The sequence below is a fragment of the Typopeltis vanoorti genome, chromosome 15, assembly GCF_054136105.1.
Source record: "Typopeltis vanoorti isolate ZY-2024b chromosome 15, IOZ_Tvanoo_1.0, whole genome shotgun sequence".
Classification (NCBI taxonomy): domain Eukaryota; kingdom Metazoa; phylum Arthropoda; class Arachnida; order Uropygi; family Thelyphonidae; genus Typopeltis; species Typopeltis vanoorti.
In genome coordinates this window covers 2,775,288-2,791,416 of record NC_143563.1, presented here as the reverse complement: position 1 = coordinate 2,791,416, position 16,129 = coordinate 2,775,288, and the positions used below count along the sequence as shown (strand labels likewise).

The 16,129-nt window shown below is 35.1% G+C and overlaps 1 protein-coding gene across 2 annotated transcripts in view; it reads left to right on the top strand.

Moving 5' to 3' along the window:
* The window catches only part of LOC150098312 (uncharacterized), a 733,595-nt gene that overhangs the window by 528,844 nt on the left and 188,622 nt on the right, over positions 1–16,129 (top strand). For both annotated transcript variants that reach the window (XM_090404774.1, XM_090404775.1), the window contains exon 30: positions 28–81. In XM_090404774.1, the coding sequence (XP_090260900.1) occupies positions 28–81 (54 nt within the window). The remainder of the gene's footprint in view (positions 1–27; positions 82–16,129) is intronic.

The window sequence follows — 16,129 nt, the reverse complement described above, 5'->3', positions numbered from 1 at the left end:
TAAACAGAGTTCATTTGTATATTCTAGGGACCTTCAGGAGAAAAAGGAGAAAAGGGAGACAGGGGAAGAAGAGGTGTAAAGGTATGTATTATCATTTTTATTAGGTGTCCTTGAATGAGTATACAAACATCACATGTTTGGGGTATTTTAAGGTTCATGTAGAAAACATGTGCTATCTGAGATGCATATGATTCAATAGGTCTCTTTCTTGCATGATAACTTAGCCGGTGTGCTGCAAGTGCACTTAAGATTAGATAATTTGAGATCCCTACCATGTAGATCAAACATTGTTCTTGGCACTTCACAGGTCTCCAGTAAGCAAGATTGTGTGGTGTTATACTGATGAAAGAAATCGTCTAGTAAAGCATGGGTAATCATAATCAAACATTTTTTGATATGTACCTCAAGGGATGTGTAGACTGCTATGACAGTACCATACATGATTAAGTTTACATTATTGCTGATCTCCTATCAACAATTTTCCTCCAAATTAGTCTATTACTTGTCAGAACTCCAATATTATCGTATCTAATGTTTTGGTCTTCTAGGACACTCTGAGTGAATCATTCCACCTTGGTTTTCCTCTGGGTCTTTTCCTGACATTTTAATGGTTGAACATCTGTTTTGCTATTCTTTCCTTTCCTGTTTTATTAAAGTGACCATACCACTTTAGATTAGCTCTGTTCACACATTCTTGAATACTACTAATACAAGTTTCTTCCTAAAATTGATGACATCTGTTCACTCCTCTAATTTTTCTCAGATCTCTTATATCTGTAGTTCTAATTTTTAATCAAGCTTTATTTCTAACCCATCTCTCAGATCCATAACTTAAATTTGATTTCAAAACTGTTTTGTATACTGCTAGTTTAGTGTATCAGCTAATTTCTCTCTTATTCCATATAAATGTATTCAACTGACTTCCCGCTATACCAGCTGTGCTTTTTCTGTTGTCTATATCCATGTTTAATTTTCCAATTTCACTAAAAACTGTGTGCCTAAATTGCTGAAATAATTTGCTTGTTCTATAGGCTCTCCATTGAGTATACTTCCAAAGTTTTCCAAGTTCCTGCCTATTTTTATAATTCTAGTCTTTTTATGGCTTTTTTTAATGCTCTGATATGGCTATTATTCAATTTAGTTCAAGTAATGTTTTCCAAAGTGTGGTATGCATATCCCTGGAGGTATGTGTAAGTTTTTAATGGGTACATGGTACTTTTTTTTTTTTTTTTAATTTATATTTTTTGTCATATTGTTGCAGATAAGTGTAAGTCTATTGTATAATTAATTTTTCAATAACTAAAAAAATGTAAAGCGAGTTATAATCAAAATATGTCACTTACCATCTATCGACTAAGCTCCATTAGTATTATGTCTTGTTGACAATACAATTGCCTTCCATCCACGTGCCTCCAACTCTGTGCATTAACAGTTTAAATTTAAACAGATTGAACGATGAAGTAGGAACTCTCTGTTAAATTATGAAATCATTTGTATCTGAAATTTTAACAGTCCTCAGCGATTGCTTTACAATCCATGTGCATCCATACATGTTTAATTGTGTTTGTAACAAGTTTGTGATTGATGTACACATTATATATACATAAGCAGATAATACTCTTACTTGTTTTAGCAGTTGATGTTGGATATTAATAAATCTTGAAGTTCAGCTTAATAAAAAATAATATTACAAATATCTCTCTTTTGTATTTCTTAAACCCTTTAATGTGGATCACTCACTGGTTAAAAATGGATTATTATTATTATTCATGACACCTCCAAGCAGAAAGAAAACTCATCGCAAGAGGACACCTACTGTACAACTCTCCATCTTCATCACTACACCGATCCTCTACTACCAATCAGCTACATCAGCGCCATCTACCACCCACCACCACCACCACAAGTATTTTTTGTCTGTAAACTGCGTGTGTTCTGAAGGGCTGATTTGTCTTTATGCGGAATGAAAAACCCAAGTTTCCAGGAGAAAAAACCCTGCTACCTCCGTATAAGATCGGCTAACTTGCCTTCAATTGAAAAAGTCCATATAAAGATTCCTTCTGTCACGGTGGGAATCGAACTTAGGCCTTTTCTAATTGAAGGGTGCAACCTACTATTGTTCTTCCAATTGTGCTACAGAGGCGCTTAATTACTTGAAACAAATAATAGAAAATAGTGAAGGAAATGAAATGATTGTGGTAACTGTGAGAAAAAACACCTTGATGAATGAAGTTCAATATTTTTAATGAAAGGGAGCTATTAATTTATTATACAGATTAATGCAGAAGGAATTATAAAAGAGTAGATGTTAAGATGGGAAGAATGAGAAGCCATCCCTGGAAATTTTATAAAGATGTGATGAAGAAGGGCGTGAGGAGTAGATTTTTTACATGGGGAGTTGTTAGTGAATGGAATACACTGCCAGTGCATTTTGAATGCAGGTAGTGTAAATAACTTCAAAGCTCATTATGATAGACACATTGCTGGTCGAGTGGTTCTAATAATAATAATAATAATAATAATATTAAATCCTATCATGTTGTACCATCATATGCATTTGTGGTTTAAGTCAATAGAGAGTACAATTTGTTTGGCTAAGTCCCAAATTGCCAGCCCTTCCTTGTCTGTTCAGTACTCAATAGATACCTACCAACAGGGTGCACCACGTGAAGGTGAAGATTGAGCATTAGGTCAGAAGCCCCAGTTGGTTCTCCATATTCCTGAAAGGTGATGTGGAGGTCTCCTCCCAGTTATTTGGCTTTGACCCTTAAGCGACCCCAGTGTTTTTTCAAAGTACTACAATTGTATGGGGTGAATGGAACATTATACAGAGCAATACATAGACTATTTTTAAGTTGTCAGTCAGCAGTTAGAATTGAAGGAAATACAAGAAGATGGTTTGATGAAAAATCAGGGGTAAGACAAGGATTCAGATTATCTCCACTCTTATTCATTATCTATATGGATCACATTATGAAAGAAAGTGGCATCGAATCTGATATTAGAATTGGAGATGTCAAACTTAGCTCTTTGCTTTATGCAGATGATGTTGTACTTCTAAACACATCTAGCTGGGATTCACTAACTAAATTGAATAACAGCCGTAACAAATTTGGCATGAAAATCAGCAATAAAAAGACCAAATCTATGAAAATAGGTAGGAGAATAGAAAACTTCAGCTGTATTCTGAATGGAAATCGTATAGAACAAATAAAATATTTCAGTTATTTATGCACAGTTTTTAGTGAAGATGGCAGGTTAAATCTGGAAATAGACAACAGAATAAGCAAAGCTGGTATGGTGGGTAGCCAGCTGAATAAATTTATATGTAATAAATGAGAAATTAGCACAAACACCAAACTAGCAGTATACAAGACAATGTTTAATCCAGTTTTAAGTTATAGATCTGAGAGTTGGGTTAGAAATAAAGTACTTGATCAAAGACTAGAGACCACAGATTATGAGGGTTCTGAGAAAAATTAGGGAAGTGAACTGATGGCACCAATGGCAGAATCATATTAAAAATGAAGATTAGCATTCAAGAATGTGTCAGCAGAGCTAATCTAAGGTGGTATGGCCATTTAAATAGAATAAGTGAAGAAAGGTTAGCTAAACAGGCGTTTGATGCCAAGGTGGCAGAAAAGAGACCCAAAGGAAGACCAAGGTCTAGGTGGATTGATTCGGTCAGAACTGCCTTAGAGACACGAAATGTTAAATATGACAATATTGGAGTGCTCACAAGTAATAGACTTATTTGGAGGAAAATTGTTGATAGGAGATTAATACTAATGTAAACATGTCGGAGATTAATACTAATCATGTAGTACTGTCATTAGTAACCTGAACACCCCTTGATGGTACATATCAGGAAATTGATAATGATGATGATGATAATAATTTTTTTTTAAATTATTATTATATATTTATAATAATTATTTATAATTATATTTATAATAATTATTTATAATTATTTTATAAATAATTATAAATATTTATAATATTTATAATAATTACATTATCAAATTATCATCATTATCATAAAACTGATTACGGGTATAGACTATATTGGTCTGTTCCGGTCTCATTATCAATCCAATATCCTTTTTTGAAGTCTACCCTGCCTTCTCTTTCCAGTTGGCTATTATTACTATTATATGTATGTAATTTTTAGAATTTTGTAATTTCTATAATCAAATTATAGAAATTACAAAATTTAAAATTTCTAAAAATTACATACGTATAATAATAATAATATTTTTTTTTTTAAATTCAATTATTTTATTATTAAAATTATGATTGCATATTATGCATTTACAAAACATGTTTTTCTGGTTGTTTTTTTTTTAACGATGAATTTCATACGAATTTTCCTTTTTTTTTGTATAATGTGTTAATAATAGTTACTATAGATGGTAATTTATAATAATTTTTTTTAACAGCATTTATAGGATAACAATAAGTTATATATATTTTATAATTTTTGCTTTTAATGTATTTAAGCGCTGTAACTACAGCACTTCAATGTAATAAATTTTTTTTTTTTCTGTTGATCTCGGTTGAGATGTAATGTTTCTGCTTGCATCCTCAGTGCTTTTTAATAAGCTTATATGAGGATGACACCAGTTATATATATATATATATATATATATATATATATATATATATTATTGATTTGATTGCTGTGTTGGAAGTAGGCTGATGTTTGGGAGGTCAAATGAATGATCCGAAAGGTCCAATCAAAGTGAAATTGCCGATATATTCTGGTGTTATTGCATCTGTCTTGATGGTTCACATTCATTTTTATAGTGGTCTTCTTTTTGAACTTATTAGGAGACTTTTTTTTTTTCATGCAGCAGCCTTTCTGTCTTCTGAGCTTTTAATTTGTATCGGCTTTGAAGTTTTTGACTTCCTCAAGAATATCTTGGCATCTCTGATCCACAAAAATTGGTAATTTTTTTCTGTTTTTGCTTTTCTTGCTTGGTACAACAGATTCTAATTGAATTGTGTTAAATATTCAGATAGGAAGATTGGTGTATTGTCTTACAATGCGTTCAAGTCCTTGGCAGCTGTTTTTTTCTGTCTGCTGGCTTTTATCAGATTGTCTCTTGTGGACTTGCTTGTAAGATAAGACTCAAGAGAGGACTGGTATATGTGGATGCTTGGAGTGCGTTTGAGGAAAGAGAGGAAGTGTATGTGAGAGACCATTTACATTTGAATGAGGAAGGACGTAGACATCTGGAGAGATTGCTGTTCTGAACGAGTCAGTGTGTCCCAGGGAGGATGATAGCAGGGGTGGCCTCTTGTGGGAATGGATACTTGGGAGAAGGGAGACGATGTCAGATAACACCGAGCCCAGTGGAGTCTGGAAGGGATAATGCTGGGTATAGAAACAATGGCATTTATATGCTTTATACTAATGCCAGGAGTATCCAGAATAACGGAGAAGGAATTAGTGACGCACATAGCATCAGCCTGGCCAAAAATTATTGCGATCACTGAGACGTGGTTGACAGAAGGGGATATAACAACAGGAATAGAAGTCGCTGGGTATAGCATTTTTCGTCAGGATAGGAGGGGAAAGCGTGGTGGTGAGGTACTGCTTATGATAAGTGATGACCTATGTCCTCTAAGAGTGGAGGCTTTGAAAGGAAGTGAGACAAATGATTTTGAGAGCATATGGTGTGAGGTAGAGGTAGGAAAGAGAAGATATTTAGTGGGGTGTTGCTACAGACCCAGGAGCACAGACGATGGGGACCAGGAGATGTTTAGACAGCTAAGTTTGGCAAGTGCAAGAAGAATAATTGTTATGGGAGATTTTAACTGCAGTAGTATAAACTGGACAGAGGAAGATGTATGTAGGAATAGGGGAATGGAATTTCTAGAATTCTTGAGGGACAAATGTCTTAGGCAACATGTAACAGAGGGAACAAGAGGTTCAAGAGTTTTGGATTTGATTATAGCATCAGAAGAGTTGATAATACTGAGTTGACATCTCTCCCACCAGTTGGAGAGAGTGACCATATGGTTTTGACTTGGAAAATGAATAGACATGCAGGAGTATCAAAGAGACGGGAACTTATGTGGAATTATAATGCAGGTGATTATAATGGTCTTAGATGTCAACTTCGGGAAGTTTCATGGAGGGAGGAATTGGAAGGCCAGGATATCATTAGTGCGTGGGAAATTGTGAAAGAATATTTGTATACCACGAGTGAAGAAGAGGACACAATTTCAAGTAAAGTGGATGACAAACAATTTTAAACAGGAATTGCATGCGAAAAAGAGGCTATGGAAGAGATATAAGGAGACAGGTGAAGAGAAGATGCATGAAGAATATAAGACACAGGCCAGAAGAGTGACTAATGTGGTAAGGAAAGCGAAACTGGAATATGAGAGGAGATTGGCCATAAGATCCAAAGAAAATCCTAGGGAATTTTTTAGCTATGTGGCCAGTAGGAGGAGAAATGACTGTGGAAGAATGATATTGTGGGATAAAAATGGGAATAGAGTGACTGATGCAGAAGACATAGGGGAATTGTTCAATGAACACTTTATTGGAGTATTTCATCCTAGAGGAGTCAGTTTTAATCATCATCATCATCATCATATGTATCAAGGATTTAGGCCTAGTATGGCCTGTTCCGGACTTAGAAGTCATCGTTGAATCGTTTAAGAGGACGTCCTAGTTTTCTTTTTCCTAATGGCTTGTACTTTAAAGCTTGTTTTGGTAATCTTTCTGTTTTCATTCTTTGAACGTGTTCCATCCATTTATGTTTATATTTTTTAATTTTTTCAATTACTGGTTCTTGGTTTAATTCTTTCATAATATCTTTGTTTCTTTTGTGATCAAATAGGGTATACTTTGCCGTTTTTCTCATAAACTTCATTTCTGCTGTTGTTAATCTTTGTTTGTCTTTTTTTTTATTGTCCAGATTTCACTTCCATACATTAAGAACGGTTGGGCTAATGTATTGTATACTTTTAGCCTGGTTTGTTTTTGAACTAGGTTTGGTTTAAATATAGAGTTAATTAATCCTGTTATTTTTAAATATTTTGCAATTTTTATGTTTATATCTTTTTCATTTTCATAAGTGATCATACATCCTAGGTAGTTAAATAAATTCACCTGTTCTAAGATCTTGTTATCTAATACTATTTTAGTTCTTGCTGGATCTTGTCCTTTAAAGGCCATAGTTTTTGATTTTTCCGTTGATATTATCATACCATAATCTTTGGATATCTCATTTAGATTTAAAATAGCTTTCTGTAAGTTATCTTCAGTTTTAATGCTAGAGGGATAGGGCTGATTCGAGGTTTAGAGATACAGGAGGAGAGTGTGTTTCAGATACAGGAGTACTCTGGATGTCAGTAAAGCTCTGGGACTGGATGGTATTTCACCACGAGTTTTGAGAGAATGTGCTAGGGAACTGACAGTGCCTTTAACCTGGCTTTTCAATGAAAGTCTGGCTTCGGCAAAGGTGCCCAGGGAATGGAAGGAAGGTAAGATAGTGCCATTGCATAAGGGTGGTAACAGACTAGAACTGTCTAATTATAGGCCAGTCTGTGTGTCATTAGTAGTTAAGATCTTGGAGAAAGTAGTGAGGAACCGTATACAGCATTGGGAAGATGAAGGTAATGTTATCTGTGAGAGTCAACAAGGATTTATGAAAGGGTGCTCTTGTTTTAGCAATATGCTAGTCTTTTATGATAAAGTTACAAGAACATTAGATGAGGGAAAGGCATATACTGCCATTTTTGTAGGCTTCGCGAAGGCATTTGACAGGGTGCCACATGATAAGCTGATATTTAAGTTGCAGCACATTGGTCTGGATGTCAGATTGGTCAACTGAATTCAGGATTGGCTGTCCGATAGGCATCAGAGAGTTGTGTATGGTTGAGCAGTTTCAAGGAGGCAGAGAGTTACAAGTGGGGTCCCACAGGGCTCAGTACTAGGACCTATATTGTTTAACCTTTATATCAATGACATTGCCAGCAGATTGCAAGGGGATATTCAGTTGTTTGTGGATGATGCGAAGCTGGGAAGGGTTATTAGTAATAGTGCAGATGTGGTAGCCCTGCAAGAAGATTTAAATAAGCTAGATAGATGGGCAAACGAATATGGGTGTCGGTTTAATGCAGCAAAATGTAAGGTCTTGAGGTTTGGGAAACATCGATGTGATGCTGCATACTCTATGGGAGGAGTTATACTGGAGGAAGTAGGGGAGACAAGAGATCTGGGCTTGATGATTGATAGAAACCTGAAGTTTAGGAGACATATTGCAAAGGTGGTGAAGGTAACACAGAGGATTGCTGCAATTATGAGAAGGACACTGACCTGCAGAGATAAGAGGGTTATCATTCCGTTGTATAAGTCTCTGATCAGACCACACTTGGACTATTGTTCTCAGATTTGGTCCCCAGGATTTGAAGGGGATAAATTAACTGTTGAAAGGATACAAAGATGGATGACAAAAGATGGTTTTAGGACTGTACAATGATAGTTATGAGGATCGGCTGTGGGAATGTGGACTGCAGAGTTTGCTGGATAGAAGAAGGAGAGATGATATGATTGAGACTTAAACTGTTGAGAGGTGGTTATAGGGTTGACACTGGGGAGTTCTTTTGCTTGGTTGAGCAGCGGCAAGGAGTGATGACAAGAGGCCATCCCTGGAAGTTACGAAAGGAAACTGTGAGCAAGAGAGTAAGGTGTGGTTTCTTTGTGTGGAGGGTAGTTGAACCATGGAATGCATTGCCTGATGGAGTGGTGGGAGTGAGAACGGTCAATGAGTTTAATGAGTGGTATGATAGACTTTGTGTTTCTTAGGGGGGGACCTCCCCTCGATGAGTCTTGACAGACTTTATATTCTTAGGAAGGACCTCCCACAATGAGTCTTTTGACTCCATGGAGGCCTGAATAATAATAATAATAATAATAATAATAATAATAATAATAATAATAATAAACTATGACTGATGCAGGTCGTGGGAGGCCTTTTTTTTTGGTCTTCCTAGGAATCCGATTTACAGTCTAAATGTTGTTAAGCTGTAGGGGGATATCAATTGCATGGCTTAATTTTAAAATTACGTCCCTGAGGTTTTCTGTAGGTGCAGTTTCAGGAAGACAGTTTATGATAAGATCTTCTTTATGTTGTTGCTGATTTAAACGTTCATATCGTAGGTTTTAGAGAATGAAGTTCTTGATGGAGTTCATATGTCTCTTTCATCAAATTGTGTTGCCTGTCATTTAGTGCGTTAATGCTGATTTTAATGTCTTTTACCGTTTGCAACACTTCTATCACTGCTAAATTATTATGTTTGACCAAATCTTCATATTCTCTAGATATTTTTGGTATTTGTTCGTTGTGTTTGTCAAAGAGTTCTTGCACAAGATCTACCAAGCTGGCTTTTATAATCTCTAGACTGTTTTCTATTAGTATATTTATAGAGTTGAAATTATTGGACTTACCTTCTTTTTTTTTTTGTCTGTTCATTTCATCATCTGATTTTGCCTCCGGTATAATCGGCTGTGTCATAGGTGGCTGCCTTAGGTGCGTTTCTTTGTTCTTACTACAGAGTAGGCATTTCCATTCCTCACGTGTTGCATTGGATTTATGTTGCCAGATTGTTTCTGAAAAGCCAGCACATTTTAAGTGTAGAATCCTACTGCATTTCGTACAGGTTATATTATTTCCATCGGACCATGAATCCTCTAGGTTTGATACACTTCATGACTCACCTTTCTTCCCTTGGGCAACTGTGGTGTGATTGTAAATAATAATAATAATAACAGCTAATGCAGATTATGTGATCATAAAGATGAGACTATAGAACATCTAATCACTGCCTACAGCAAGATAGCTCAAACTGATTATAAATACCACCATGATTAAGTGGCCAAAATAATTCATTGGCCTGTATGCAAAAAAATATGGCTTTCCTACTTCTAATAACTAGTGGCAGCATGAAATAGACATAGTATTGGAAAATGAAACAGCAAAAATTCTCTGGGACTTTAGAATGCAAACTGATCGGCATTTGGAACACAATAGACCTGACATCACAATTATCGAACATCGAAAAGTTTGGATTATTGATATTGCAGTGCCCAGTAAAAAAGAACCTTATTTTTAGTATGCTTATGCACCTTATTTCTGTGAGATATGAAACGTTTATTATTGGTGCGTGTGCGTGGTGAACTATTTTTTGTAAATCTTATTTTATTTTGTTAAAATAATATATAATTATTTATTTATTATAGATACAAGGCTGAATTATGACGAGTATCACTGTTGAAAATATGAGAAGAATAATATTTTTTCAATTATCATTACACAAAACAAATGCACTGCGATCTAACGCCGATATTCGTTTGTGTCGTTGCATGTTACTTCATTAGATACACTGCCGCTTGGGCAGTGTATCTTATGCCTGCGCTCGTTATTTCTGTGAGATATTATTATATCTCTATTGTACTCAAGGGAGTCCAAAGACTCATCGAGGGAGAATGTGCCAACAGCATCGAACAGTTGATCTCCGTCCAACTACTAACCACGCTCAAACTTGCTTAAGCCATTAGTAGCAGAGGCTCTACCAATCGACCAATCTTTGCTGGCAGATATGAAATGTTTATTATTGGCACGTGTTCATGGTGAACTATTTTTTGTAAATCTTATTTTATTTTGTTAAAATAACATATAATTATTTATTTATTATAGATGCAAGGCTGAATTATGACGAGTGTCACTGTTGAAAATATGAGAAGAATAATATTTTTTCAATTATCATTACACAAAACAAATGCACTGCGATCTAATGCCGATATTCGTTTGTGTCGTTGCATGTTACTTCATTAGATACACTGCCGCTTGGGCAGTGTATCTTATGCCTGCGCTCGTTATTTCTGTGAGATATTATTATATCTCTATTGGACTCCAGGGAGTCCAAAGACTCATCGAGGGAGAATGTGCCAACAGCATCGAATGGTTGATCTCCGTCCAACTACTAACCACTTTCAAACTTGCTTAAGCCATTAGTAGCAGAGGCTCTACCAATCGACCAATCTTTGCTGGCAGATATGAAATGTTTATTATTGGCACGTGTTCATGGTGAACTATTTTTTGTAAATCTTATTTTATTTTGTTAAAATAACATATAATTATTTATTTATTATAGATGCAAGGCTGAATTATGACGAGTGTCACTGTTGAAAATATGAGAAGAATAATATTTTTTCAATTATCATTACACAAAACAAATGCACTGCGATCTAATGCCGATATTCGTTTGTGTCGTTGCATGTTACTTCATTAGATACACTGCCGCTTGGGCAGTGTATCTTATGCCTGCGCTCGTTATTTCTGTGAGATATTATTATATCTCTATTGGACTCCAGGGAGTCCAAAGACTCATCGAGGGAGAATGTGCCAACAGCATCGAATGGTTGATCTCCGTCCAACTACTAACCACTTTCAAACTTGCTTAAGCCATTAGTAGCAGAGGCTCTACCAATCGACCAATCTTTGCTGGCAGATATGAAATGTTTATTATTGGCACGTGTTCATGGTGAACTATTTTTTGTAAATCTTATTTTATTTTGTTAAAATAACATATAATTATTTATTTATTATCGATACAATGCTGAATTATGATGAGTGTCACTGTTGAAAATATGAAAAGAATAATATTTTTTCAATTATCGTTACACGAAACAAATGCACTGCGATTTAACGCCGATATTCATTTGTACCTGTCATTGCTGTTAATACGAAACTTTTATTATTGGTGTTTGGTCTTGGTGAGGATGAAATATTTTTAGTAAAGCAATTTTTAATATGTAAATTTATTTATTAATAAATTCGTTACTGATTAGGAAATTTTTTTTTTTTTTTTTTTTTTTTTTTTTTTGTATATGCATCACCCCCCACTTAAAATTTTCATCAGCCGCCACTGGTCCCTTCCCACAGAGGGTTGTTTGGACTCCTTGGAGGTATCATGCAATAATAATAATAATATTTATTATTAGAAAGAGCTTCCCACAATGAGTCTTTTGACTCCATGGAGGCCGAATAATAATAATAAATTTTATTTCTCCACATTGCTTGCCTAAATTCCATATTCATGCATTTTACTCTTACTCCGTTTATCCACCTAACTTTTGCAGTTGTGCATTGTTTGTGTCAGATGCAATAATCATTTCCGTGCTCTGTCAGTTTCATGCTTGCTTCATGCTATTGAGCATAAGCCAGGGAATTATGGCAAATCATAAGTTCCAAGTTTTGAATATGGCTGTGAGTAGAGATACCATTAAGACCAAGAAAGTTTGAAATATAGTCATTAAGGTTTCTTGTGATGTCTTGAAAGATCAGAAAAGTCAGTGTGCTTTTTATAGTGAGATACAACTAATACAAGAGTTGGAGGAGAATATTGCTAGGACATCGCTATTATTTGGGTGGTGTTATGGATGTAAGAGTGGAATAGTGGAAGTGAGTAAAGAGTGAGAAAGTAGATGTGTGAGAGAGGAAGAGTGTAGAAGAGCAGAAGTTGCCCTCAATAGCCTGGGTGATCAACCAGATGGCTTCACTATCTTATGAGCAGGAGACAAGTTTTCTGCATTTGGCCCTTTCAAAGTCAGGTTATTTTATGGTTTTTTACTTATGATGTGGGCTGTAATGTGGGATGTGTGCAATGATTGTGTTTCTTACTTGATCCACTTAAAAAATGCCAATTTTTTATCTTGAACTGCTTTACCTCACTTGTTGAAGATCTAAGGTTTGGATAGGTCAGGCAGGGATTTTAAGTGAATTGGGGATGAAGGCCTTTATTTCAGACAAATGCAGAACAGACAAATTGGTTGTAAATACAATTAACAGACATGATAAAATAAACCTAATTACTCTTTCATTCAATACAATTTTTTATTTTTCATCTTTTACATTGTTCTGCTATTCAGCCTGCTGTTCTTTAAATCTCACTCTTCCCTGCATTTCTACTTCTTTCTACCACTCTTCACTCCTCATTTGCTACTCTTCTTCAGAAAATCATCACAGTCTCTTTTAGAATGTCATGCTTCCTGCAAACAGCATTTCTCTTGCCTCTTAATCACCCTCTTAGTTCTCAATATTCTCAAAGGTACATATTCCAGACATTGAACCAAACTTAAAAAATTCCATGTTGCTGCATTTGTGTTCAATGTCAACAAAGTTTAACCACACCTGACATTTTGTCTGCACTTTTCTTTATTAAAAGGGAACAATTTCAACAAAATTCAAATACTGCTAAGTAAAAAGTCATGAATTAATTCATGTAGTCATTCTTGTACCCACCATCAGTTGGGTACAACCATGATTTTTTTTTTTTTTTTTTTTAAGGGATGGGGGGGGGGGATTGTCTCATTGTTAGATGCAGTCTGCTATATTCTGGCTGAACTTCACTCAAATTTCATGTAGTATTTGGAGTCTTTACAAAAAAAAAAAAAAAAAAAAAAAAAAATCAGGCCTTCACCAATACTTGTTTTCAATCACACTATCATTTCCAGGAGCAGAACATGTTTAAATTACATGTTGCAATGCTAGATGAAATTTAATGAAATTTGGGATTTAGGATATGCAATAAAATCTTTTGAATAATTATGATTGTGATTTCAGTCAGATTGTTTGTTGTAGCAAAATCAGTTAAAATGTCCTGAATAATAATAATACGAAGAAGAAGAAGAAGTAGTCAAAAATTGGTCAAAATTTAATAAAAGAAATTAGAATTTTTCATGCTCATTGAACTGTTACAAAAATTCTTAGACTAGCACATAACTTTATTATAGACATCTTGATAGTTCTTGTGATGCAACAACGGAAATATCAACAATGAAAATTCTATTCTGATCAGCAATACAATACTTTATATATTGTTTTAATATTATATTATTATATATATTATATATATATTTTTTTTTATAAAAAGATTAAATGATTAGAACCCAGAGAAATGAAAACAAAGTGTATTAGTACTACACAACTAGTTTCAGCTTGTATCAGCCTTCGTCAGGTGCACATTAAAAAAGAAGAAACAACCGTAAAAACACATGGAGGAAATAACTGTAAACAACACAGAAAATTAGTGTATATATATTTCAATGTTGAAACGTTGAAGTCTGCGCATTCAAAATTGTTCCCTCGTTGGCTTCATTGTTGGGCATGTGCATGCATATAGCATCTCGTGAATGCCAGTATTTGACCACAGCACAATGACAGTCTGAAAGGTTGTAACTCGAATTGTTGTTGAGATGTAGGGGGTTGAGATTGACTTCCTTTGATTCTATTATCTTCCTTTCTACTTCATCATGGCAACGGAAAATGTTATTAGACTTGTCCCATAGGACTGTATGGCTAGGGTTTTCTTCATTAGAATTGACCAAGAATAGAACATAACTAGACAAAGCTCTGGCTCGCGTTCTCTTTAAGTGACGTCTCTCTTGTGCTCCTCAATGCGTAACTCGATTGACTTCTCTGTTTGGCCAAAGTAAGTTATGTCATAGTTGCAACCAATCTGGTAAACACCAGGATATTTAAGATTATGATGTCTAGGTTCGGATGGCTCACAAGGGAGCAGATTTTAGGAAAAGGAGTAAATAAAGTTCTTATGTTGTATTTAAGAACCTTGGATAATTTGAGTGAGACAGAACTTATGTATGGAACAGAAATATTACCTTTTACACTAATGGTCTCTTCATTACAGTGACCGGGAGGATTAAATAGGAATTTATCAGTAGTTTTTTGAGAATAACCATTTAGTTGAAAAGTAGACTTGAGAAAATTGAGTTCTTTATTAAGTTCTATCTCATCATCAAGAAGAGAGCTAGCATGATGTCCTAGAGTAGAAATGATTCCAAACTTCTGAGGAGGATAATGATGGGAATGACTGTGGAGATATCTGTTAGTGTGTGTAGGTTTTCTATAAATCGAGAGTTTTTTGGACTTCAAACTGACCCATTCCTCAGAAAAACTTAAAATCTCAATTTATGATGCTATGCCTTTGCATAGCATCATACATCTCCGCAAGGGGATGTGCTGTGCATTAGGGGAAAATACTAAGGAAAGTGATCGGAGCTTACTCCACCTTTACCACGAGTTGCCTCAGACTTGCACTACATGCGGGTGCAAACTTGACTGACTTGTCTGTTTGCTTACTTGGGAAAAAGGATGATTAAAACCTAGCTTATAAAATTGCTTGGTATCTTTAACAAAATTCCCTGATATTAACATACAGGTTAAACAGCAATGGCCCTAAAACATACCCGAGACTATCCTCTTTCCTCTTCTTTTCAGCACATATCAGACAGACAAATCTCCAATCTAATGCACTGATCTAATATCACAAACCCATCCATTCTAGTGTGACTACCAATTTATCATGGAGTAATCCATCAAAAGTTTTGCAAAATCTAAGTATGCTATTATGTATCCATATCCTTTGTCCAATGAAGCCATCCCCTTATTGATAATAAATAAGTAGATTACTAAAACATGACCTCCTTTTAGCAAATACATGCTGTTTATCCAAGATAATACCATTGTTGTCAACCCAATTCTGGATACTGGTTCTCACCAGCCTCTCCAACACTATAATCAGAACAACTGACACAGATAGGCCTATAATTGATGCTTGAGTTCTGTTACCTCCCTTTTGAAGTGACACAATCTTGCCTTCTTTCCACTCCTTTGGAACTTGACTCAATGCAAGATTCATATTAAACAAATATGTCAAGGTAGCTGCCAACCCAATACAAGAAAACATATTTAACAAATAACAAATATCGTAACACATTCCTTCAGAATATGTGGTGATATATTATCAAGTCCCACAGCCTTATTAACATCAAGTTTGCTCAATTCCACATATACCTCTTACTCACTCACAGTCAGTCTCTCCTCCTCATCATCCATTGCTCTCAAACTCTCAATTACTTGTAATTTCACATTGTAATTTCTCAATTACTTGTAATTTCACAAGGATTAAAGACCTTTATGAACTGATCAATAAATATTTCAACTATATCATTCACAGCAGTTCTGATATAGACTGTAGCTGCTTCCTTGAAGGTTCTTGAATGGTAGTTATCTTCTATATAGGGCATACG